The following is a 26,488-nucleotide window of genomic DNA, read 5'->3' on the forward strand; positions in this document are numbered from 1 at the left end:
TGAAATAGTTCAATTGGAATTCCATCACCTCCACAAGCTTTGTTCTTAGTGATGCTTTCTAAGGCCCACTTGACTTCACATTCCAGGATGTCTGGCTCTAGATGAATGTGAGTGATCACACCATCATGATTATCTGGGTCATGAAGATCTTTTTTTGTACAGTTCTTCTGTGTATTCTTGCCACCTCTTCTTTATGTCTTCTGCTCTGTTAGGTCCATACTGTTTCTGTCCTTTATCGAGCCTGTCTTTGCATGAAATATTCCCTTGGTATCTCTAATTTTCTTGAAGAGATCTCTAGTCTTTCCCAGTCTATTGTTTTCCTCTATTTCTTTTCACTGATCACTGAGGAAGGCTTTCTTATCTCTCATTGCTATTCTTTGGTACTCTGCATTCAAATGGGTGTATCTTTCCTTTTTTCCTTTGCTTTTTGCTTGTCTTCTTTTCACAGCTATTTGTAAGGCCTCGTCAGACAGCCATTTTGCTTTTTTGCATTTTTTTTTTTCTTGGGGATGGTCTTGATTCCTATCTCCTGTACAATGTCACGAACCTCTGTCCATAGTTCATCAGGCACTCTACCTATCAGATCTAGTCCCTTAAATCTATTTGTCACTTCCACTGTTTAGTCATAAGGGATTTGATTTAGGTCATATCTGAATGGTCTAGTGGTTTTCCCCACTTTCTTAAATTTAAGTCTGAATTTGGAAATAAGGAGTTCATGATCCTTATGGATATACTGAGAGATGATGCTAAACATTCTACAATGCACAGGACAACAAAGTTACTTGGTCTCAAATGTCAGTGGTGGCAGGGTTGAGAAACCTTGCTTATCCCAACCACAAGCTCCTTGCTCCTGTCTTCCAGTAGCTGACCATGCCCTTTACTTCACTGAGGAAGCAGAGGTGAACTGACATGAATATCCTCAGATTTCTGGCCTTCTCATAATGTGTCCTGAGCTGTAAAATAGGGATCTTATTAGTGCCTGTCTCATAGGACCATTATGATGATTCTACTGTCTCTCACCTGTTACTGTAACAGTCTTATAACCAGTCTTCCTGCCCTTATCTCTCACCTGTTACTGTAACAGACTTATAACCAGTCTTCCTGCCCTTACCTCTCACCATCACTTTTTCCACACTGCCACCATATGACATTTCTGAAAATACATCTCATTAGTTCATAACCCTCCTCTTCAGGGGTGTACAATGCTGGTGGGAAAAGTGTAAACTTCTTAGTATGGTATTGGAGGTTTCCTGATTTCCTGAAGGGTGTTGTGTTTGGTGGGACAGTTCTCCAACTTGCAGATATGCAGGGATCCAGGGTCTTCTCTTGTGAGTCTGTTCTCTTCAAGGGTCTCATCATCATCTGCATTCAGCTGATGAAAGGAATGAGCATGGAGGAAGACATATGAGAGGATTTTATTAGTTAGGCCTAGAAGTGGCACACATTACTTTCACTTGGATTTTGTTGGAGAGATCTTGGTCATAGGACCGTGCTTAACTGCAAGGGAGACTGGGAAATGTAATCTAGCCAAGTGTCCAAAGAAGGCAGTGAGGAATTTTGGTGGATGGCTGGTGATCTTTGCTACATTTCTCACACCTTTGTTTCTTTGTTTGCTCACCTTTTGCTCTTCATTTTAAAAATATTTGAGTCCCTTCTATCTCTGTCCCTTCTTCAGAGCGCTCACATCTTTGTTACCCTCTGATGCTTGATCATTTTCTACCATTGTGATTTTGGTGTCTTCCCTATTAGCCTGTAAGCTTCTGGAGCACTGGGATTATTGCTGACTCATTTCTGTTTCTCAAGCGTTTAGTTTCTTACATATTTATTGAGTGAATGAATACATGCATGGCTGTTGAGTAGAAGAGTAGTCAATTGCTAAAGTTCTTTAAAATTCCAGTACTCAAAGATTCTATGTTTTCAGTGTTAGAAATTTTACTCTAAAAATAAGGCACTGGTAATTTGTGGCAGATTAATTTACATGTGATAAATATATAAATATTTAAATGCTGTAATTTGTTATCTACCTTGTGTGAATGTATCTCTAATATCATTTTTTCTTTCTTGTAGATAATTTTAAAATCTGTGGTTGTTAATGAGCATAATCTGCTGGACCTTGGCACATTTATGCAGTACGTGAAAGCTAATGAGATAAACATGAAATTGACTTTGAAGAGTTTGGACACAAATAATGTTGGTTTGTTTTTAATACAACTAGTAATTTTATCCAAAAATTAATTGTGTTTTAGTAAAGGTTTATTTTTAGGTGTTTGGCTTCCCTGAAAGGTTATTGAAAACTCATTTATTTAATTCTGTCATTTGTTTTATTATTACTTTTAAGAAATATTTTTAAATGATGTCATTTTTATTTACATACTACCTTTCAAAAAGAAAACCACCAACAAAAAGGTTATACCCTTGAGTAATATGCTTTTTAGCTAAAGATCTGAGAAATATTTATTTCATTTTGGTAAGGTTTTTCATGAAGCTCCATGTGACAATGGTGGTTAAGCTGTCTGGAAAGATTAGTAGAAGTTACCTTAGTGAAGAGTAGGGAAGAGTGGTCCAAGCAGAGGAAATAGCTTGTTGGGAGGCTGTGGTCACCTTGCGGGAGTAGGTCATGTCTGAGAAACTAGAGGAAGACCAGTGAGGGTGAAGCTGAGAGCAAGGGGAAATGTCAGAGATGAAGCTGGGAGGCTGGCACAGGTAGGATCATGGAGGGCCTTGGGGTCTGGGAAGGTTTCTGGACTTGATCATTAAGGGGAATGAGGTGGGAAGCATCTGAAGAGTTTTCAGTAGTGGCGGTAGTAACACCATCATATTTGTGTAGAGCATGGACTGGCATTTTGAGCTACTGTGGGACTGGGTTGATGGGAATAAATGACTTGGGAAACACTTAGGCACAGAACAGACCACATTTGGTGGTTGAATGTGTAGTAGGCTGAGGGAAAGAAGAGACAAGAATGACTTATTTAAGCAATATTGGAGATAAACTTTTTATTTATTAATATAAGAAATGTCATATGGACTTTCCAGTCTGTCTTGGCAAGTAGAAAAAATAGTTGGGATGTTGATGTTTTATGGCATGTTGTGATAATGTGCTGAATACTGCATTACTGTTTGCCTCTGAATATTTTCAAACCTTCCAGTTGATGCTCATTTTCTTTATTCCTTTAAAGGAGTGATTGATCCTTCAGAAATTATCAATAGTCTCAACTTAATAGGTATACATATTTCTGAAAAAGAGGCATTGAAGATTCTTGAAAGGTCAGCCCTTACATATTATATACATTTTAAAATTAATTTTTATTTACTTTAAAACCTTTTGGGCTCCCCTTGTGGCTTAGACAGTAAAGAGTCTGCTTGCAATGAGGGAGACCTGGGTTCAATACCTGGGTCAGGAAGATCCCCTGGAGAAAGAAATGGCAACCCATTCCAGTATTCTTTTTTTTTTTTTTTAATTTTATTTTATTTTTAAACTTTACATAATTGTATTACTTTTGCCAAATATCAGAATGAATATGCCACAGGTATACATGTGTTCCCCATCCTGAACCCTCCTCCCTCCTCCCTCCCCATACCATCCCTCTGGGTCGTCCCAGTGCAGTAGCCCCAAGCATCCAGTATCGTGCATCGAACCTGGACTGGCATCTCGTTTCATACATGACATTTTACATGTTTCAATGTCATTCTCCCAAATCTTCCCACCCTCTCCCTCTCCCATAGAGTCCATAAGACTGTTCTATACACCATTCCAGTATTCTTGCCTGGAAAATCCCATGGATGGAGGAGTCTGGTGGGCTACAGTCTATGGGGTCACAAAGAGTCAGACACGACTGAGCAACTTCACTTTCTTTCTTTCTTTAAAACCTTTTTGGGACTTCCCTTGCAGTCCAGTGGTTAGGACTCTGTGCTTTCACTGCAGGGGTTGTGGGTTCAATCTCTGGTTGGGGGAACTAAGATCCCTCATGCTGTACAGTGCAGCCAAAAAAAACCAAAACCAAAAACAAACCAAAAACCCCACAAGCAAACAAATAAACAAAAAACACAAACAGCTTTTTCATTATGAAAGTGAAAACTGGAAATTTTATGAAAACATGAATAATGGCTCATAATCATTGTTTGCTATCACTCTTCTACATGATATATTATCTGCTTTAAGTCTCTTAAGACTTCAGAGGCAAAGGCTATTATTTTCCTTGTTTTACTGAGGTTAAGTAACTTGCTCAAGCTCACCATAATCCACCTCTGCAATATTAATCCATTGATATAATTTTATATTTATTTTATATTTATGCATATATCTTTTTTTTTGTTAAGATCATACACTTTACACTATTAGTCAATCCATCAAGCATCCAATCAATCAAGTCACCTATCAATCAGATATTGATTGATGCTTTTTGCCACACATGGAGTAGCCAGTGAGGATTCAGTGGTATAAACGATATGGTCCTGGTGCCCATCCTTGCAGAGCTAATAGTCTATGGGGCTGAGGGGAGCTGAGTTGCAGAGTGGTGAAAGTTATGATAGGGACACATAAGAAAACACTGAAGAAAAGTATCTCTATTAGGAAAGAGAGCTGAATTTTGTCAACTATACAGCTTTTTTCATTTAACCTATTTTTTAAAAACTTACTTTTGGCTGTGCTGGATCTGCATTGCTGCATGGGCTTCTCTATTTGTGGTGAGCACGGGCTACTCTCTAGTTGCGGTACGCAGGCTTCTCATTGCTGTGGCTTCTCTTGTTCGGAGCATGGGCTCTAAAGTGCTCAGGCTCAGCAGTTGCGGCTCCTGGGCTCTACAGCACAGGCTCAGTTGTGCGCACAGGCTCAGTTGTGGCGCACAGGCTCAGTTGTGGCGCACAGGCTCAGTTGCTCCCAGGCATGTAGGATCATCCTGGTTCAGGGATCAAACCTGTGTCTCCTGCATTGGCAGGTAGATTCTTTACCACTGAACCACCAGGGAAACCCTTCACTTGACTTATTTATTTAGCGTACTGTAGTAGTAGATCTGACATTAAACATTCCTGAGATAAAGCTAACTTGTTATAAACTATTTCATTCAAGAAACATACAGACCAATAGAGAATTTTATCACAAACAACCATACCGTCACTGGGTTTGTCATATTTAACATTTTGCCATATTTGGTTCAGATTTTTCAAATAAATAAATCATTACAGACAGCTGAAGTTTTCAGTGTCTTTAAACCCATTTCCTTCTCTTCTGCCAGAAGTAACTACTATCCTGAACTTATCATCCCCATACACATTTTTATCTCTGTGTATATTTTACTACCTACATATCCTTAAAGTATGATACTGCTTCTCATATTTTAAGACATTATTTAAATGGTGGCATGCTGCATATTTTTAAAATCACTTTTTCTAAATATTATATTTTAGAGATTTGTTGATGTTGATGCCTATAGCATCAATCATTTTAGTCAGTGTACAGCTTCTATTTAATGTATATGATTCAATTTACTTATGAATTCTCCTGATAGAATTTAGGTTTTTAAAAAAATTTTGTTTTGTTATTAGTACAAAACAATGCTGGAATGAATAGTCTCATATTCTTGTTCATTACTTGCAGTTCATCTTGTTCATTACTTGCAGTCAAGTTGCTTGACTGTAGGATATACAGACCTTTAATTAGATATTACAAATTTTTCTCCAAAGTGGTTGTACCAATTTAGTATTCTACTAGAAATGTATTTCCTTCCTATTACTTGATACTATAGTCTTCTTATATTTAAATATTTTCTAAACCCATGGGTCAGAAATATTGTCCTGTTGTTTTAATATAATTTGATTTAATTTACTTATATTCCTCATTGCTAGTGAGTCTGAACATCTTTTAATGTATTAGCTGGCCATTTGGATATTACCTCCCTATGAATTACTTAAGTTAAGTCTTTTGCCTACTTTTAAGCTGAATTGGTCATCGTTTTTTTAATGGTTTGTAGCTGTGCTTTCATAAATTCTGGATGTTAATCCTATGATGGTTATATGCACTGCAAATGTCTTTTCCCAGCTTGTTTCTTATTCTAAATTCATTTTTTGTGTTTTTGTCATTGTGCAGAAAATTTCAGTTTTAAGGTAGTCATATTTGTCCATCTTTTTCTTTTATGCATGTGCTTTTAACACCTTGAAAAATTCTTCCTTACCCTGGGATATAAAAATGTTAACCTATATCTTATTTTTATAATTTTGCATTTTACATTTAGTTCTTTAATTCATCTGTAATTGATGTTCATGTATGTTATAAAATTACATGTCCAGTTTCATTTTTTTCTATATGGTCTGTTGTTCCATCACCATTAATTGACTGGTCTCATCCTTTTCCCACAACTTGAAATGCTTACCTCTGTCATATTATTAAATTTCCATCTGTATGTGGATGTGTTTCTCATCTCTTTTTTATTACATTTGTCTGTTGTGCATCATTACCATCTCCTAATTGCTATCACTTTAGAATACATCTTGATATCTGGTTTTACTTTCTTCATCTTCAATAATGTCAATGCAATTCTTGGCCCTTTAATCTTCTATATGCATTTTAGAATCAGCTTATTTGGATACATATACAAATATGCACATGTGCATACATACACTCATATACCCCTTTTGGAACTTTTTTTGGCCGCACCATGCAGCATGTGGGATTCTTAGTTCCCCAACCAGGGAATGAACCCGTGCCCCCTGCCCTGGAAGTGTGGAGTCCTAACCGCTAGACCTCCGGGAATTTAATTCCCCCCTTTTGGAATTTTGATTGCAATTGCATGTAATTTATAGATCCATTTGGGGGACAAGTGATGTATTTATGATGTTACATTTTCTGTTTCATGAATATTATGTATGTCTTTATTTTTTAGATCTTCTTTAATGTCTTTTAATAAAATGTTATATATTCTCTATAAAGCTCTTATATAACTTTTGTTGGATTTACTCACAGAAACATGGTTTTTGTTGCTCTTCTAAGTATACAGAGGAATTTGATTTGCTATTACTTCATTTAGAATTTTCATATCCATGTTAATAATCAATACTATTGCAAGGGTTAAGATGGAACCTTGTTTCCTTTCTGTGGTCTACAGGGCTCCATGTGGTCTGGCCCACCTCTCTAGTCTTGTCATCCAGAACTCTCCTTCCACTCTGTGCTCCAGGCCCACTGAGCTTTCAGTCTTAAAGAACAACAACAGCAACAAACACCCTGGAGTCTCATTCCTTCAACCCTTTTACAAACTGTTCTTTCTGTCTGGGAGACCCATTCCATCTCCTTCACTTGGATATCCCCTGCTTATTTGTTAGGTCTCTATTCAGATGTGACTCTGACCTCTGAAACTTTTTTGGTTTTGCTGGTATTTGCTTTTACAACTTTACAGATGGTCATCTGTCGTATTTCCTATTCCAAACAGACTGTAAAGCTGGGACCAAAATATATTATCCATTATTTTATAGTCAATGCCTAGTACAGTGTCTGGAACATACTAACAGATCAATACATGTTTTCTGACTGTTTTAATATTGTCACAAAAACCAAGGGTGGAGAGTATCAGATTTAACAGGAGGGACTGGTGACATAAATATTGAAAAAAATTCCTTAGATCTGCTCATTTGAGATTTCTGGGCCTCTCAGTGAAAACAGTTTCAGTGGGTGGTAAAGGGTTATGTCAGATTGCACTGGGCTACTGAACGAATGGGAAGTGAGGAGGTAGATATGATGAATGTTGTTTACTGATTTGGGAAGTTTAGATAAGATGGAGAAGACGACTAAGCAAGTCTTTTTACATTATATTTTTATAATTTTTTGAAGGATAGGAGAGATTTGTGGAGAAGTAGCCATGACAAAGAGAGACATTTGTTGGATACGTTGTAGAGAAAGGAAAGTAATGATTGAGAAGGAGTAGGTCCAATAGCTCGAGAGAGAGAGAGGGTCCTTGAGTAAGAGTCAACATGTAATTCTTGGAGATAAGGATAAAAGTGGGTAGAGAGAAATTTATTCATTCATTTACTGAGTGCATGCTATTTATCTAGATGCTAGGGATGTAGTAGTGAAGGAAACAGGCAGAAATTCCTGCTCTATGGAACACACAATAATCAAGAGGAGACAATAGTAGAAAAACAAATTATCTTAGATGGTGATAAGTGGAAAAATAATAGAAGGGAGGAAAACAGTATGGATGTGTGAGTGATAGGGGAGTTGCAGTTTTAGATATGGTGAGTTGGGAAGGCCATGGTGGTGACATTTGTGTAGAGATTTGAAGAAGTGAGGAAGGAGTCATGATGGTCTTTGAGGGAAGAGCAGTCTAGGCAAAGGAAGTAGCACAAGCAAAGTCACCAGAAAGGCAGTATATCTGACAAGGTTAGGACACTGAGAGGGGAGCAGTGTGTCTGGAATAGAGTGAATGAGGAAGAGGGTGGTAGGAGATGAGCTTTAAGAGGTAACAGGAGTCAGATCACATATGATCTTGCAGGAAAGAAGGAATTTGGCTTTTGCCCTGGTAAGTCATTGGATGGTTTTAGACAGAGGTATGACATGATTTTAGATTTTAGGATCATTCTGGCCAATGTGTTGAGAATAGGGGGGACAAGGGTGAGAGTAGGAAGGACAGGTATGCAATAATACAGACAGCATTTGAGGGTGGCTTGTACCAAGATGGAGGAGGTAAGTAGTGATTGGATTCTGGATGTATTTTGAAATGTTCACAATATTTACTGCTGAATTGTGAGTGGGGTGTAAAAGAAAAAGAATAGTTAAGGATAGTGCCAAGATTTTTGGCCTGAGCATCTAAAAGAATGGAATTGTCATGTATCGAGGGGTAAAACTGTGAGAAAAGCACGTTTGGGATGGGGTAGATATCGGAGTTCAGGTTTGTTTTTGTTGCGTTTCAGATGCTAACCAGACATCTAAGTAGAAATGTTAGGTGGGCAATTTGAAATAGGAATCTGGAGTTCAGAGGATCACTCAAGAGAGACGTTTGAAAGTCATAGCCCCATAGATGGTATTTGAAGCCATGAGACTGGAAGAGATAACCAAGAAGAGAGTATAATGCTCTGAGTCCTGGTGTTCTCTGATGTTTAGAGGCAGGGGAGATGAGGGCAAACCAGTGAAGGAGACAGAGAAGGAGCAGCCAGAGGAAAAGGAGGAGGGCTAAGAGAACACTCTATTCTGGAAACCAGATGAAGAAAATGTTTCAAGGAGGAGAGAACTGTCTTTGTCATATGCTGCTGACAGGGTAAAGATGAGGATAAAGAAGGTGCCATGGAGAATACTGGTGTAGTAATAGTAGTGAGAGCCTGATGGGAGTGGGTTCAAAAGAGAATGAGAAATTGGAGACAGAAGGTAGATAGCTCTTTAAAGTAATTTATTTATGTCTATATTTTTGGCTGTATATGTGCATGCATGCTAAGTCACTTCAGTAGTGTCTAACTCTTTGCAACCCCATGGACTGTAGACTGCCAGGCTCCTCTGTCCATGGGATTCTCCAGGCAAGAATACTGCAATGGGTTGCCATGCCCTTCTCATTTTTTGGCTGTACCATGCAGCTTATGGGATATTAATTTCCCTGTCCAGGGGTTGAACCTGGGCCCCCTGCATTGAAAGCTTAGAGTCTTAACCACTGGACCACCAGGGAAGTCCCTAGACAACTCTTTAGAGAGTGTTACTGCAAAGGCAGAGATCTAAGAGGTGACTGTTGGGAAGGTTGCGTTAAGAGGTTTTAAGATGAGAACACTTCAACACTCGTGTTTTATCGAGAAATGGGGGACAACATGGCCTGAGAGTGAGAGTCAAAAATTGATTTGGTGGCTTGAGATGTGTGAAAATTAGCAGTAATCACTGAGGAAAATGAGAAAGGGTGCTACCTCAAACAAGTAACTTTGAAATTTTGGGAACCTCACATTTCAAAATGATATATTTCATTATCTTTCTTCACATTCTTAATTTCATTCAAAGATTTGAGAAATTCCCTGATGAGAATTCTTAAAATTAGTTTACTATTATCTCATATTAATGAAAATTCTATTTCCATTGATATTTGCATTTCTTATGATATTTTTGACATTGGATATTTTATATCCATAGAAAAGAAAATTGCCTTTTGAGATCCATAACCAAAAAGGGTAATTGTCAGCCATCATTTTGATTGTTAAAGGAGTTACAAGATGAAGTTACAAATAGGAAGAAGGGGAAATATTTAAAGGAGAAATGCTAGAAGGTTGAGATGTAGTAATACTGACAGCTTGTGAGTTCTTTATAATTTACAAGGCCTTTGTACATATAATCCAGTTTAATACTCTAATAGCTCTGTTTTGTAGGAATTATTCCCATATAAACCAAAATTTAGAGACGTGAGATGCCCTTTCTACATCACAAAAGTAACAATGTGCAGAACTCAACACAGCTCAAATTTTAAGAAAGAGATGTCATTTTGATAATGCTTTTTAAAATGTATGAATTGTAGTTTGTATTTATAGCATGGATGCTGATGGGTCACTGACAGTGGATTGGGATGAATGGAGGAAGTATTTTTTATTTAAACCTGCAAGAAATATGGAGGAAATTGCCCATTACTGGAGCCATTTTACCGTAAGTGGTCTCTTTTTAAGAATTTGTATGTCTTATTCTATGAATCATGGGTGGAAATGTAATGAATTACATACTCTTAGAAAATTGTGGGGCCAGAAAATTATTTAGTGAGGTTTTGCTGATGAAAAAAGTGATGCTATACTATACTATAAGTGATATTTCCTCAGAAATTTGTATGATGCTAAAAAATCTGAGTTGACATGTAATATCTACTTCAACTAAAGTTTCAGCCTGCAAAAGGCACACATCTGTTGAGAGGAAGTACACTCTTAAGAGTTGATTACTCCTACTCAGCACCATCATTTTGTGTTGTAGTTGCTTATTTTCTTGCCTGAAAAGTAGGGAATGTGAATTGCAGATTGCTGTATTATATAACACTTCACTGATAAATATTTGTTGGATGAATGAATAAACTTTGAACAGAAGTTTTTGAAAGAGTGTTCAAAGCTTTAGTTTTTTCCATATGCATATATACTTCATAGTTGGCATAGGTCTTGTCTGTTGGTGCACTTAAAAATCTATGCTTCATAATTTCTTAAAGTTCTCAAAATTTCTTAAACTATCTTAAAAGTTTTGCTTAGTAACTACAAACTAAAATCTATACTATTCTGTGTCTCATGATTATATGTATACAGTTGAACCTTGCACAATGCAGATTTGAACTTCACAGATTTACTTATATGCATATTTTTTCACAGTAAATATGTACTAAAATGCTACATGATCTGTGGTTGACAATGGATATGGAGGGCTAACTGTAAAGTTCTACATGGGTTTTTGACTATACCTGGGATCAGTGCCTGTAGATCAGATCAGTCGCTCAGTCGTGTCCAACTCTTTGCGACCCCATGAATCGCAGCACGCCAGGCCTCCCTGTCCATCACCAACTCCTAGAGTTCACTGAGACTCACGTCCTTCGAGTCAGTGATGCCATCCAGCCATCTCATCCTCTGTCGTCCCCTTCTCCTCCTGCCCCAATCCCTCCCAGCATCAGAGTCTTTTCCAATGAGTCAACTCTTCGTATGAGGTGGCCAAAGTACTGGAGTTTCAGCTTTAGCATCATTCCTTCCAAGGAAATCCCAGGGCTGATCTCCTTCAGAATGGACTGGTTGGATCTCCTTGCAGTCCAAGGGACTCTCAAGATTCTTCTCCAACACCACAGTTCAAAAGCATCAGTTCTTCGGCGCTCAGCCTTCTTCACAGTCCAACTCTCACATCCATACATGACCACAGGAAAAACCATAGCCTTGACTAGTAATACTTCTCTTAGGGTTATTATGAGAACTGAAGATGACACATATAACTGTTTAATACAGCACTGAGTTTGCTCTATAAATGTCAGTTTTTATTTCTTAAACAGATATTGAGCTATTTCCTAGCCGTATTACTGCTAATGACTAAGCACAGCCAAGCACTTGGAGGACTAATTGCTTTCAAGCACTCTATGTTTTACAATTAATAATATTGGTAGCTGACATTCACTGAGTGTTTTTTAGTGCCAAACATTATGCTGAGTGCTTTATATTCTCTAAGTTACTTAATTAAAAAAAAAGTCTATCCAGTTATGTATTAGTATTGTTCCTCTTTGCATTTGAGGAAACTAAGTCACAGAGGGTTCATTCAATTAGGAGCTCGGGGATTCAGGATTTGAATCCCACCTGACTCCTGAGCCTAGGTCCTTAATCATGACATATGTGATCAAACTTCTAGACCCTCAAAAAAAAATCCTACTTGTGATATATATACCACAGAATTTATTATCTGCTCTGCACACTACATAGGAAGGCCCAGATTTTTTAATCAATTACACAGGAAAGTGCTTCTAAATGTATTGTCATATATTTTATATTTGCTTTGTTAAAAGTGAATGGAACAACAGACTGGTTCCAAATCGGAACAAGCACGTCAAGGCTGAATATTGTCACCGTGTTTATTTAACTTACATGCAGAGTACATCATGGGAAATGCTGGGCTGGATGAAGCACAAGCTGAAATCAAGATTGCCAGGAGAAATATCAATAACCTCAGATATGCAGATAGCATATTAAAAAGCAGAGACATTACTTTGCCAACAAAGGTCCATCTAGTCTAAGTTATGGTTTTTCCAGTAGTTATGTATGGATGTGAGAGTCAGACTATAAAGAACGCTGAGCACCAAAGAATTGATGCTTTTGAACTGTGGTGTTGGAGAAGACCCTTGAGAGTCCCTTGGACTGCAAGGAGATCCAACCAGTCTATCCTAAAGAAAATCAGTCCTGAATATTCACTGGAAGGACTGATGCTGAAGCTGAAACTCCAATGCTTTGGCCACCTGACGCGAAGAACTGACTCACTAGAAAAGACCCTGATACTGGGAAAGATTGAAGGTGGGAGGAGAAGGGGACGATAGAGGATGAGGTGGTTGGATGGCATCACTGACTTGATGGATATGAGTTTGAGTCAGCTCTGAAAGTTGGTGATGGACAGGGAAGCCTGGTGTGCTGCAGTCCATGGGGTCGCAAAGAATCTGACACTGTAGTGGGAATTCTTCATAATGTAGTTTCACAGCCTTGAGAAATTCCACAGAAATAGCACCTGGAAAAACAGCATATATTAAGAAACTGTGTTAATGATTATCTTTCATGTTTTTCTTAAGAATAATCTCCTTGTTACAAACCCCAAGGCCAAACCCAGAAGGGAGTGTGACTGGGATCATGAAAGCATGGACCTTGAACCACCTGGGTTGGCATAAAGCATGAACACTGCCTTCGCACTTGCTGATTGTTCCTGAGACTAGCCCTAAAGGGAATGACCTGGGGTAAAAACAAGGAGATCTGGACTGTGTCAGTGTAGTGTCTTGGGAAAGATATGATCAAAAATTCTTGTAGTCTGAAATTAGGAATAAAAGCTGGACTCAGAGTGGACTCTGCACCTCAGTCCACTAGCGGCTGCAGATCCCCTGACACATTGCACCAGACTTCATATTCTGTCTTCATTCTCGTTGCTTGCTCCCGGACCATTAGGGCAACACGACATGAGTGAGTGACTGAATTGAACTTGTTAGAGGTGAAAAGTCTGACTGAAGATAATAGGAGAATCCGATAGTCTTGAACACTGAAGATACTTATACATTGTTGCCTCTTAAATTACTATTCTCACCACTGTGTGCATAGTCTGTATTTGACTATGGGGCATCTTTGATGGCTCAGCGGGTAAAGAAACCGCCTGCAATGCAGGAGACACAGGAGAGCTAAAAGTATTTATTAGAATTTGACAGATTGTTCTTTTTGTATTTAATCTTAGACAAATAATTTTATATTGAAAATGGTATACAGATTTTTAAGTGGTTGAATTGTAAAAGTTGTCCTAAGCATGATACAAAAAATTGTCAATTTATATTTTTAATATGTATTAATTTTATAATTGACAGTATTTCAAGCTAATTTATGAGTTATTTAAAGTTATATTAGTCAGTAAATACAAAATTCTAGGAAAGGCTGATATTAATTTGCTGTGGAGATGAAATATATAAAAAATTTATACCTTGTTAGGAGATAACGTTTCCATTTGAGATCAGCTAACTATAATGTTATGTAAAATTTGTTTTGATAGGGAATTGACATGGGAGATAGATGGACTTTCCATAACTTAATTGATGAAAAGAGAAAATCTGGCCATCTGTGGAAGTATCTGTTGGCTGGAGGCATAGCGTGTACGTGTGCCCGAACATGTACAGCACCGCTAGAGCGTCTGAAAACCCTCATGCAGGTGTGTTGCATAGTTCGTGTACATGATTTTGAGTAATGTGAATAATGTTTGATGCTTTTAAAAAGGAGGATTTCAGAAGTCTTAATAATATTCCTTGATTTTGTCATGTGCAAATTGCTTCATTGCCAGTAATCTAGACTCAGTTATTCAAAAGTTCCCAGACACTCAACTCACCTTGAGAGTGCAACAACCAAGTGATATACCATTCTCATTCACATGCATTTTGGAGTTTTGTGATGGAGACAGATTTGCAAATAAATAATTAAATACAACCTAGTACTAGTATTCTAGAGAGGGCAAAAATTAGGAAAATCTTTCTTTCTTTTTTTTTTTTTTGGTGGAGCCTGGGAAGGAAAGGCTACACAATACTCTTAATTCTCTCCCTGGATTGGAAATTGTGACAAGAGACAGAAAGTGGTCAGGGTTGCACTCCCTCTTTATTCCTTATCAAATGCAGGGCCCTGTAGGTGGAATTCTTCAGTTTTCTGAAGTTTTGGGTCCCTTTCAAATTGATGCAGGCAATGAAGAAATTGCCTGAGCCTCGTGGCCAAGTCTCTGGTTGTGACCGTTCAACTGAAACCAGGTGAGAAGGGTGTCCACCCTCCTCATTGCTCTATTCAAGGCAGAAATGATGGACCTATAACAACATTCAGTCACTGTCTCCTTTTAGCTTTCTTGGGTCACCACGGAATAAATCTGTTTCTAACTTTTATAGAAATATACAAAGCAAGGGAGCATGTCTGCCTGCTGGTATTCTGAGTTCAAAGCAGGGGAAAGGGACAGGAGGCCTACTGTGCATATTTACTTACTTAATTCATCTGTTTTTAGTCCTATGCCTCACTGAATTCTTGAATTCTGTATTCCTGAGTTAATATCTCTGCTTCCTCCAGAGAATAAAGCTTCATGGATTTTTTAGGGAAAATTTAGTTCTATGTGCTTTCCCCTCCTCAGACCCGTAAGTTACAACTTTTACTCTGCTAAATTAGTTATCACTTTTCCATTTGCTTTCTACCTCCCCCAAATCTGATGAAACCACTAGTACCTTTATCCCTGCAGATTAGTAATGAGGTGACCATATAATTTTCATTTGAACCAAGACACTTTTAAAAAAGAAAGGGGTGCTTAATAATCATGGAGGAATAGCTTTTGGGCGAATTGGGATCGATGGGTGCCCTAGTTATTGCCTGCTTTGTTACTTTACTATCGTTTTTGTGTGGTTTTGGGAGGACGAGGAAATAAACATGTGGGGTCATTCTACCACTTTTTCTGAAAGTCAGTATCTTACATGTCTAAAATTATTTTATTTTTCTTTTCTCTTTGATTGGCAGTTTGGCAGAATAGGGACATCAAGGTCAAAAATGCTTTCCCTTAGAACTTCTTAAGGCATTGTGCTATTATTTTCTAGCATTCAGTATTACTTCTGAAAAGTCTGATGCCATTTTGATATTTTGTAGATTACTTGGTTTTCCTCTCTGGAAGCATTTAGTCATGCATCTACCTTGGGCTTTCCCAATGGCTCAGCATATAAAGAATCTGCCTGCAATGCAGAAGACACAGGAGACACAGGTCAGGTTCCTGGGTGGGGAAGATCCCCTGGAGGAGGAAATGGCAACTGACTCCAGTATTTTTGCTTGAAAAATCCCACTGATAGAAGATAGAAAAAAAAAAAAAAATCCCATGGATAGAGGAACCTGGCAGGCTACAATCCAAAGAATCTCAAAAAGTTGGACATGACTGAGCAACTAAGTACTACGTTGGGTATTCTGAAATTGTACAATGTGAGTTTAGGTAGGTTCTTTTCAACCCATTGCGCTTGACACTTGGTGGGCTCTTCTTAACCGTAAACTTAGGTCTTTCCTCAGCATTAGTGTATTCTAGTGTTTCCTCCTTAGTTTTCTTCAGTTTATTCTCTCTGGAATTCTTCTGGTTGAATGGTTGAATGTGGTACCTCCCAGACTGACCTCCATGCAGCTTGTGTGTGTGTGTTAGTTGCTCAGTTGTGTCTGACTTTTTGTGACCCAGTGGACTGTAGCCTGCCAGATTCCTCTGTCCATGGGATTTTCCAGGCAAGAATACTGGTATGGGTTGTCATTCTCTTCTCCAGAGGATCTCCTGACCCAGGGATTGAGCCAGGGTCTCCTGCATTGCAATCTTATCTTTTCATAAATATTTTTATTACTATGTCATTTTACTTGACATTCTGGGACATTTCTTCAGTACTGTTTTTTAACCCTTCTATTGAACTTCTTATTTTAGTAATCACAGTTTAAATTTCTGAGAGCTCTTTTTATCCTTTTGATTGATCTTTTTTCATAGTGTCTTTTCTTGTTTGGTATTTCTTAAAATGAATTCAATATCATCTTGATTCTTTCTGAGGACATTACAGGGTTCTTTATGTTGTTTTGTTTTAGTTAACTGTAGTTTCCTAAATTGTCGCTATTTTCTGTGAATTTAATTATTCTGTTTATCTTAGTTTTGGGTTCTATGCTGCCTTTCCTCCTTCACATATATTATGACCCTTTATTGTTCTTTTATATTAAAAATGAAGAATGGATATTTTAGGTAGCTTGTATAGATTTCTTCTGCAGTTGTGTTTTCTAGCTATGTTTCTCCCACAGATTTTTTTCTTTTTTTTACAAATTGAGATATAATTGACTTATTATATTAGTTTTATGTGTACAGTATAATGATTCAGTATAGGTATGCATTGCAAATGATCACCACAATAAATCTAGTTAACATCCATCACCATATATAGTTACGTTTTTTTCTTCTGATGAGTTTTCAAATCTACTCTCTTAGCAAATCAGAATTTCTGTTATAAAAGGAATTTATACATCTGTTTATTTGCATTGTCTTTCTGTCACCAAGAAAATCAAGGAATGAACACAAGAAATAAATCCCTGTGAGTCAGCCTTTTGAAAACTCCACACGTTTTTTTTGTAGTCTCATTATCAGCTTCACTCTTCTTCTGTGTAGGGCAGGCTTAAGCTTCTGCACTCCGCACTCTCCACCTCTCTGCTCTGGGACGCTGAGATAGAGGACCAGGGGGCAGCAGCCCTTCTCAGGTCTAGCCCTGCTCTGCTTGTAGCACTGTCACTTTTCCTTCATATACATTGACGCTAAAAATTAGAATACTCATGGTGAATTGAACCTTTTGTCACTGTAAAGTGATCTTTGTCTCTGTAAATGCCTTTAGTTCTGTTTTGTCTGACATTAATATAGATGCACTCCCTACTCTTGCTTGGGATTTGTGTTATATATCCATTGTCCTTCTTTTACTTTCAGGCTTTCAGCATTTGTATGTTTTAGATAAGTTACAGGTAAATGGCATATAGGTGGTTTTTATTTTATTTTATATATTTTTCATTTGTTTGGCTTGCCAGCATGGCTTGCAGGATCTTAGTTCTACTGTGGATTGAACCAGGCCCTTGGCAGTGAAATCACAGAGTCCTTACCACTGGACTGACAGGGAATTTCCTGGATTTTGTTATATTTTACACTGGAAGACTTATTTCATTTAACTGTTGGTATACTTACTGATATTTTGTTCAAGGCTGCCATCTTATTTTATGCTTTCTATTTGTCCTGCATGTTCTAAGATTTTCTTATTTTCTTTCTTGCCTTCACTTATATTTTTTAAAGTTATTCTACTTTTCCCCCCCTCCATTAGTTTTTGATGTTGTTTTTTAAAATATCACTTGGAGTAATAACTTGAGGAACTATGATGATGATATCCAACTTGAGACTAGATTTTTATTTGTTTCTGTTAGGTGCTTGGGAGGACTATCAATCTGGGATCACATTATTTAATTCAGATTTGAGTCTTGAAGTTCCCAGAACCACCCAGCTGATACAAAGCCATGCTATAAGTCCTTGCAGAGGCTGGTTTCTTCTGGTTTACCCTTACCATAAGGGGATAGACCTGCAAAGCCTTCAGTGAGCCCTGAGCTTTGTCTTTTGTTTTCTGTTAACCCAGTGAGGCAACAAAACAATGAGTTAACTTTATAATTGTTTTTTCTGGGTCCAGAAATACACTTGAGTGATAATCCTGCCTTTCTGGATTTTCTCTTCTCTCCTAGATACTGGCCTTGGAATATGTCTCTGTCTTGTTAGCTCATGGATACCTTTAAGAAAACTTTAAGAAATAAATATGCCATTGGCTTTTTCAGTTATCCTTACTTGGAAGTACATTCCTTTCTTATTACCCAGCTTGCCATTACTGCAAGTGAATTCTATACATCAGTTCAGTTCAGTTTAGTCACTCAGTTATCTCCGACTCTTTGCCGGCCACGTGAACTGCAGCACGCCAGGCCTCCCTGTCCATCACCAACTCCCAGAGTTTACCCAAACTCGTGTCCGTTGAGACGGTAATGCCATCCAACCATCTCATTCTCTGTCGTCCCTTCTCCTGCCCTCAATCTTTCCCAGCATCAAAGTCTTTTCAAATGAGTCAGCTCTTCACATCAGGTGGCCAAAATATTGGAGTTTCAGCTTCAACATCAGTCCTTCCAATGAACACCAGGACTGATCTCCTTTAGGATGGACTGGTTGGATCTCCTTGCAGGCCAAGGGACTCTCAAGAGTCTTCTCCAACACCACAGTTCAAAAGCATAAATTCTTTGGTGCTCAGCTTTCTTTGTAGTCCAACTCTTACATCCATACATGACTACTGGAAAAACCGTAGCCTTGACTAGACAGACCTTTGTTGGCAAAGTAATGTCTCTGCATTTTAATATGCTGTCTAGGTTGGTCATAACTTTCCTTCCAAGGAGTAAGCGTCTTTTGATTTCATGGCTGCAGTCACCACCTGCAGTGATTTTGGAGCCCCCCAAAATAAAAGTATGCCACTGTTTCCCCATCTATTTGCTGTGAAGTGATGGGACGGGATGCCATGATCTTAGTTTTCTGAATGTTGAGCTTTAAGCCGACTTTTTCACTGTCCTCTTTCACTTTCATCAAGAGGCTCTTTAGTTCTTCTTCACTTTCTGCCATAAGGGTGGTGTCATCTGCGTATCTGAGGTTATTGATATTTCTCTTGACAATCTTGATTCCAGCTTGTGCTTCTTCCAGCCAAGCATTTCTTATGATGTACTCTGCATATAAATTAAATAAGCAGGGTGACAATATACAGCCTTGACTTACTCCTTGTCTTATTTGGAACCAGTCTGTTGTTCCATGTCCAGTTCAAACTGTTGCTTCCTGACCTGCATATAGGTTTCTCAAGAGGCAGGTCAGGTGGTCTGGTATTCCCATCTCTTTCAGAATTTTCCACAGTTTATTGTGATCCACACAGTCAAAGGCTTTGGCATAGTCAATAAAGCAGAGATAGATGGTTTTCTGGAACTCTCTTGCTTTTTCGATGATCCAGTGGATGTTGGTAATTTGATCTCTGGTTCCTCTGTCTTTTCTAAAACGCACTTGAACATCTAGAAGTTCATGGCTCACGTATTGCTAAAACCTGGCTTGGAGCATTTTGAGCATTACTTTACTAGTGTGTGAGATGAGTGCAATCGTGCAGTAGTTTGAGCATTCTTTGTCATTGCCTTTCTTTGGTATTGGAAAGAAAACTTACCTTGTCCAGTCCTGTGACCATTGCTGAGTTTTCCAAATTTGCTGGCATATTGAGTGCAGCACTTTCACAGCATCATCTTTCAGGATTTGAAATAGCTCAACTGGAATTCCATCACCTCCACTAGCTTTGTTCGTAGTGATGCTTCCTAAGGCCCACTTGACTTCACATTCCAGGATGTCTGGCTCTAGGTGAGTGGTCACACCATCGTTATTGTCTGGGTCATGAAGATCTTTTTTGTACAGTTTTTCTGTGTATTCTTGCCACTTTTTCTTAATATCTTCTGCTTCTGTTAGGTCCATACCATTTCTGTCCTTTATTGAGCCCATCTTTGCATGAAATGTTCCCTTGGTATCTCTAATTTTCTTGAAGTGATCTCCAGTCTTTCCCATTCTATTGTTTTCCTCTATTTCTTTGCATTGATCGCTGAGGTAGGCTTTCTTATTTCTCCTTGCTATTCTTTGGAACTCTGCATTCAAACGGGTATATCTTTCCCTTTCTCCTTTGCTTTTTGCTTCCCTTCTTTTCACAGCTATTTGTAAAGCCTCCTCAAACAGCCATTTTGCTTTTTTGCATTTTTTTTTCTTGGGGATGGTCTTGATTCCTGTCTCCTGTACAATGTCACATACCTCCATCCATAGTTTATCAGGCACTCTGTCTATCAGATCTAGTCCCTTAAATCTATTTCTTACTTCCACTGTGTAATCATAAGGAATTTGATTTAGGTCATACCTGAATGGTCTAGTGGTTTTCCCTACTTCTTCAATTTCAGTCTGAATTTGGCAATAAGGAGTTCATGATCTGAGCCACAGTCAGCTCCCAGTCTTGTTTTTGCTGACTGTATAGAGCATCTCCATCTTTGGCTGCAAATAATATAATCAGTCTGATTTTGGTGTCCACCATCTGGTGATGTCCATGTGTAGTGTCTTCTCTTGTGTTGTTGGAAGAGGGTGTTTGCTATGACCAGTGCTTTCTCTTGGGAAAACTCTATTAGCCTCTGCCCTGCTTCATTTGCCTGTTACTCCAGGTGTTTCTTGAATTCCTACTTTTGTATTCCAGTCCCCTATAATGAAAAGGACATCTTTTTTGGGTGTTATTTCTAAAATATCTTGTAGGTCTTCGTAGAACCGTTCAACTTCAGCTTCTTCAGCGTTACTGGTCGGGGCATAGACTTAGATTACCGTGACATTGAATGGTTTGCCTTGAAAACGAACAGAGATCATTCGGTTGTTTTTGAGATTGCATCCAAGTACTGCATTTCAGACTCTTTTGTTGACTATGATGGTTACTCCATAAGGCTTTTGATATGTAGTCACATTTATCATACATTACTTTTCCTAGTACTGTATGAAACTACCTGTTTCCCTGTATCCTCCCAAACATCAGGTTATATTATTTTATAAAAGATTTTGCTGGCAAGAGAGACAATAATTGGTGCACCAAAATTTCCAAAAGGATCTAAATACTGAAATGAATCTTGTCACTTGTATTTTTATCTTACTAATGCTCTGAACAGAGAGGCCAAGGGATGATGCAGGAGGGCAGTTGGCTGGTAGGAGGGCACGTAGGTAGACTGATTAATGGTCACCTAGGCAGGCACCCATTTAAAGTGGAGTCTACCTGGGACTCCCTGAAGCTAGAGTGACTGATGCAGGAGAGAGTGGGTATGCAAGGGCTTAGCTCAGTGACTGTATACAAGCCAGTTCAGAAAGATTTCCTTATGTTCTATGTTGACTGAATTTTAACTCTCTTTTATAGATTTATTGCACAAATTAAAGTAAACCTATTTATTACTATGGCTGTAAAATACAGGTATCATTCTGAGTTGTGTCTTTTTCTCCTCAATAGAGAGTTGGTAATTTTCTTCATACTGGTTCTTGTTTTTGTTTTTTTTTTTCATTTTTGGTCAGTTTTTCCTCCTTTTCTCTTCATATGTTTTACAATGAGCCTGCTGATCCCCTCCACATTTACTAGGTATGCAACTATCATACTAGAGCCATCAGACTGCTGCCAGTCTCCTTAAAAACAGATATATAGCTCTTTAATACCTCTTATTTTAAAACCACTTTTGTAGCTTCTTTTACTGGACTGTATTTGTTGAATTATCTTTTATTTTTCCCATTATCTTCACTCACATGTTGAGTCATATTGCTCTGGGTTTAATTTTTCTCATGTTAATGCAGTATAGTCAATGTCTAGAGCACATTCTCTGATACTGTCTTAAGACAAGTGTATATCTCTTTTCTAATATGTGCCCTGGAAAAGGTTTCAGATCTTGGCCACAGAGTTAGTTGGATTCCGCTTTCTTTTCTCTGCTTTCACTGACCACACTGATCACCCTTGTTAAAGGCCTCATAGCCAATTGTTAGCAATAAGTTCTCTGAGTTTCTGTGGCCTTAACTTTTCAGAAATGTTGCTTCCCTGACACTTCTCTTGAAATGTACACCCAATTTCACTCTTCCTGATGGGAGAGTTATTTGTTCATCCCTCTGAGGAGGGGGCAACAAAGCAACTATGTCTGAAGCAGAATCTTGTGTCCCCTGTGTAAGGTGTCCTCTTCTTAAGCTATAGTGCAGGGATTAAAATAAACATGGCTCAAAAGCTGTCTAATCACCCCAACAGCTGCTGTTTCCCCAACAGGAGAGACCTTCCATATTTTAGGAACTTCAACTCTGTCCTGCCAATCACATGAAAATTACAATATGTGGTTTTCAAAGTTCTTCAAATAGTATTGTGATTTTCAAAATTCTTCCTTTCCTTTTCAAGGCTCAGAGTTTAGAAACAAAGAATGTGAAGATAATGAGCCATTTAATAGAGATGATGAAAGAGGGCGGAGTCATTTCTTTGTGGAGAGGAAATGGTACGAATGTTTTCAAGCTTGCTCCTGAAATAGCTGTTAAGATCTGGTCTCATGAACAGGTAAAAACCACACTGCCTATGACATTTATTAACAAGGGAATGTTATTCAGTTTTACTTTTTAAAAAATCGGTTGGGGTTATTACAAAACAAAGGGAAGTAGTTGTTTATCTGTGTTGGAAGATTACTATAAAGTTATATAATTATATTATTATTATATAATTGTGTGTGTGTGTGTTAAGTTGCTTCAGTCATGTCCAGCTCTTTGTGACCCCGTGGACTGTAGCCTGCCAGGCTCCTCTCTCCATGGGATTCTCCAGGCAAGAACACGGGTTTGTTTGTCATGTCATGTTGGTTCATTATAACATGGCTGCCATCAAAACATATTGCATAAGGTTCTCAGTTGTTTCCATCTCAGAATTTTCCATTTTCTTTATATTTATTGCTTATCATAATCAACACTTGTTGAATGTTTGCTATATACCTTATTTGCTGTATGTCTTATTCTAAGCAAATTGAGGTACAAGATAAAGTCTCTACTGTTAAGGTTGAGGCCTCCTATCTAATATACATGACTATATTTAGGTACTAGGTAATGCAAGAGACACGGGTTCGATTCCTGGGTCAGGAGGATCCCCTGGAAGAGGATATGGCAACCCACTCCAGTATTCTTGCCTGGGAAATCTCATGGATAGAAGAGCCTGGTGGGCTATAGTCTGTGGAATCGCAGAGTTGGGCATGACTGAGTGACTAAGCAGCACAAAAATGGGATTATAGTTTTAAACTATAAATTAAATGCCTGGGTATCCACTGATATTGAATGACTTGCATGCCTCTTTGAACTTTTTCAATGCTAACATATCTTTGAACTCTTGTTAATACAGTATAAGGAGTATCTTTCTTCTGAAGGAGGCGAATTAGGAACACTTGAGAAGTTTGCTTCTGCTTCTTTGGCTGGTGCCACTTCTCAGTCTTTTATTTACCCCTTAGAGGTAAGTGCTATTTAAAAAGATCTGTTATCCTTAATGGAATTATGGCTAATTTTTTTTCAAATGAGCCAGAATCCTCTTATTATTAGTAGCTATTGAGTAGAGAAAATCTGTTGCTAGGGCAGTGTTACCAGATCTGTGATATCTAAGCTGGCATTTCTGTTGCTTTGATTTGTGTCATATTTTATTTTACTAAAATATAAATATCACTTATATTTACTCATATAAGTGATACAGTATTTGTCTTTCTGACTTTGCTAAGTATGATAATATCTAGGTCCATCCATATTGTTGCAAATGGCATTATTTCATTCTTTTTGATGGCTAAGTAACATTCTGTTGCGTGTATGTGTGTGTATATATATATATGTATACACACACACACACACATACCACATGTTCTTTATCCATTCATCTGCCAAGGGGACATTTTGTTGTTGTTATTTTCTTGCATTTTCCCTTCCATATGAACATTAGAATTGGCTTGCCAAGTTTCTTAAAAAAACCAAAGTAAACCAAATTGGGATTTTGACTCTTAGTTGTACTTAGTGAATTTGGGGAAGAAATGACAATTATAATATTGAATTTCTTTTTTGCCTAGCAATGAGATATGTCTTCCTTTCCATTTAGATCTTTTCTTGTATTATTTGATAAAGTTTATAATTTTCTTATACAGGTCTTGTGCATTTGAGGCTTTTATTACTAGATACATTCTGGTATTTGTTGCTATTAATGTATTTCATTAGATTTTGCTAATGTTTACTGTTTGTATATATGAAAACTCCTGAATTTTTAAGTTAAACTTATATCCAACCACTTTACATTATTCTTATTAAATAATCTGGAAACTCTTAAGAGTTTCTTTTAATTCTTATTTTCCTGAAATTTTATCACGAAATGTGTAGATTCTGACCCTTTTCTTTCATCAGTTAATTTCAGATCTTTTTAATGATCTTTTTCCCGGCTCTGGGAAATCTTCTACTATTAAATAATTTTGGATTTTGCTTTTCTTTTTGATCTTTCTGTGTATATATATGTCTTCTTTATCCATTGATTTATTGATGGACACTTTGGTTGCTTCCATATATTGGCTATTGTAAATAATGCTGCAATGAACATACGGGTGCATATATCTTTTCAAATTAGGGTTTTTGCTCTCTTCAGAAAAACACCCAAAAGTGGTGTTGCTGGATCGTATGGTAGTTCTATCTTTAGGTTTCTTTGAAGAACTTCTATACTGTTTTCCATAGTGGCTGCACCAATTTATATTCCCACCAACAGTGCTCAAGGGTTCGCTTTCTTCACATCCTTGCCAACACTTGTTATTTGATGTCTCTTGATGATAGCCATTCTGATAGGTGTGAGGTGATATCTCATTATAGTTTTGATTTTCATTTCTCTGATGATTTGTGATACTGAGTATCCTTTCATGTTTGTTGGTCATCTGTATGTCTTCTTTGGAAAAATGTCTACTCAGGTCTTCTGTCCATTTTTTTGGTGGGGAGTTTGATGTTGAATTGTGTGAGTTCTTTGTATATTTTGAATATCAACCCCTTATCAGATATATAATTTGCAGATATCTTCTCCCATTCAGTAGGCTGCCTTTTTGTTTTGTTGATAGCTTCCTTTGTTGTGAAAAAGCCCTTTGATTTAATGTAATTTCATCTGTTTATTTTTGCTTTTGTTTCCCTTTGCCTGAGGAGACATATACAAAAAATATTGCTAAGACTGATGTCAAAGTGTACACTGCTTACATTTTCATCTAGGAGTTTTATAGTTTCAAGTCTTAAATTTAAATCTTTAATCCATTTGGGGTTTATTTTTGTAAATGATGTGAGAAAGTAGTCTGGGTTGACTCTTTTGCATATAACTGTCCAGTCTTCCCAGCACCATTTATTGAGAAGGCTGTCTTTTCTCCATTCTACCTCCAACATCTTGCCTCCTCTGGCAATATTTATAATTAGCCATATAAATATGGGTTTATTTCTTGACTCTCTATGCTCTTCCATTGATTTATGTGTCTGTTTTGGGTCCAGCACCATACTGTTTTGTTTGCTGTAGCTTTGTAGTATAGTTTGAAACCAAGGGGTATGTTACCTCTAGCTTTCTTCTTCTTTCTCAAGATTGTTTTGGCTATTTATGGTATTTTGTGTTCCCATACAAATTTAAAAATTGTATTTGTCCTAGTTCTGTGAAAAATGCAATTGGTATTTTGATAGAGCCTACACGAAATCTGTAGATTGCCTTGAGTAACATAGTCATATTAATAATATTAATTCTTCTAATCCATGAGCATAGTTATCTTCCCATTTGTTTGTGCTGTCTTTAGTTTCTTTCATCAGTGTCTTACAGTTTTCTGGTATAAGTCCTTTATCTTTTTGGTTAGATTTATTCCTAGGTATTTCATTATTTTTGATGCAATTGTAAATGGGTTGTTTTCTAATTTTCTCTTTCTGTTAGTTTATTGTCAATGTAAAGAAATACCAACAATTATGTTTCCACATGTCAATTTAAAAAATTGCTTTGGCAGGTGGATTCTTAACCATTGGGCCACCAGGAAAGCCCTGGATGATAATTTTATATTCTGTAACTTTAGAATTCCTTTATGAGTTTGAATAGTTTCCTTGGTGTCAGCTTTTTAGTATTTTCTATATAGTATCATCTCACCTGCAAACAATGACAGTTTTACTTCTTTCCAATTTAGATCCATTTTCTGTTTCTTATCTGACTAC

General features: G+C 37.6%; 1 protein-coding gene across 1 annotated transcript in view; it reads left to right on the forward strand.

The window, feature by feature from the left end:
- Nucleotides 1-1,202: 1,202 nt before the first annotated feature.
- The window catches only part of LOC102272537 (mitochondrial adenyl nucleotide antiporter SLC25A24), a 73,107-nt gene continuing 47,821 nt past the window's right edge, over nucleotides 1,203-26,488 (forward strand). Inside the window, exons 1-7 of the mRNA XM_070361884.1 lie at nucleotides 1,203-1,208; nucleotides 2,068-2,194; nucleotides 3,177-3,264; nucleotides 10,480-10,591; nucleotides 14,183-14,340; nucleotides 22,685-22,829; nucleotides 23,652-23,759. Of these exons, the coding sequence (XP_070217985.1) occupies nucleotides 1,203-1,208; nucleotides 2,068-2,194; nucleotides 3,177-3,264; nucleotides 10,480-10,591; nucleotides 14,183-14,340; nucleotides 22,685-22,829; nucleotides 23,652-23,759 (744 nt within the window). The remainder of the gene's footprint in view (nucleotides 1,209-2,067; nucleotides 2,195-3,176; nucleotides 3,265-10,479; nucleotides 10,592-14,182; nucleotides 14,341-22,684; nucleotides 22,830-23,651; nucleotides 23,760-26,488) is intronic.

The sequence above is a fragment of the Bos mutus genome, chromosome 3 (assembly GCF_027580195.1).
Source record: "Bos mutus isolate GX-2022 chromosome 3, NWIPB_WYAK_1.1, whole genome shotgun sequence".
Taxonomy (NCBI): domain Eukaryota; kingdom Metazoa; phylum Chordata; class Mammalia; order Artiodactyla; family Bovidae; genus Bos; species Bos mutus.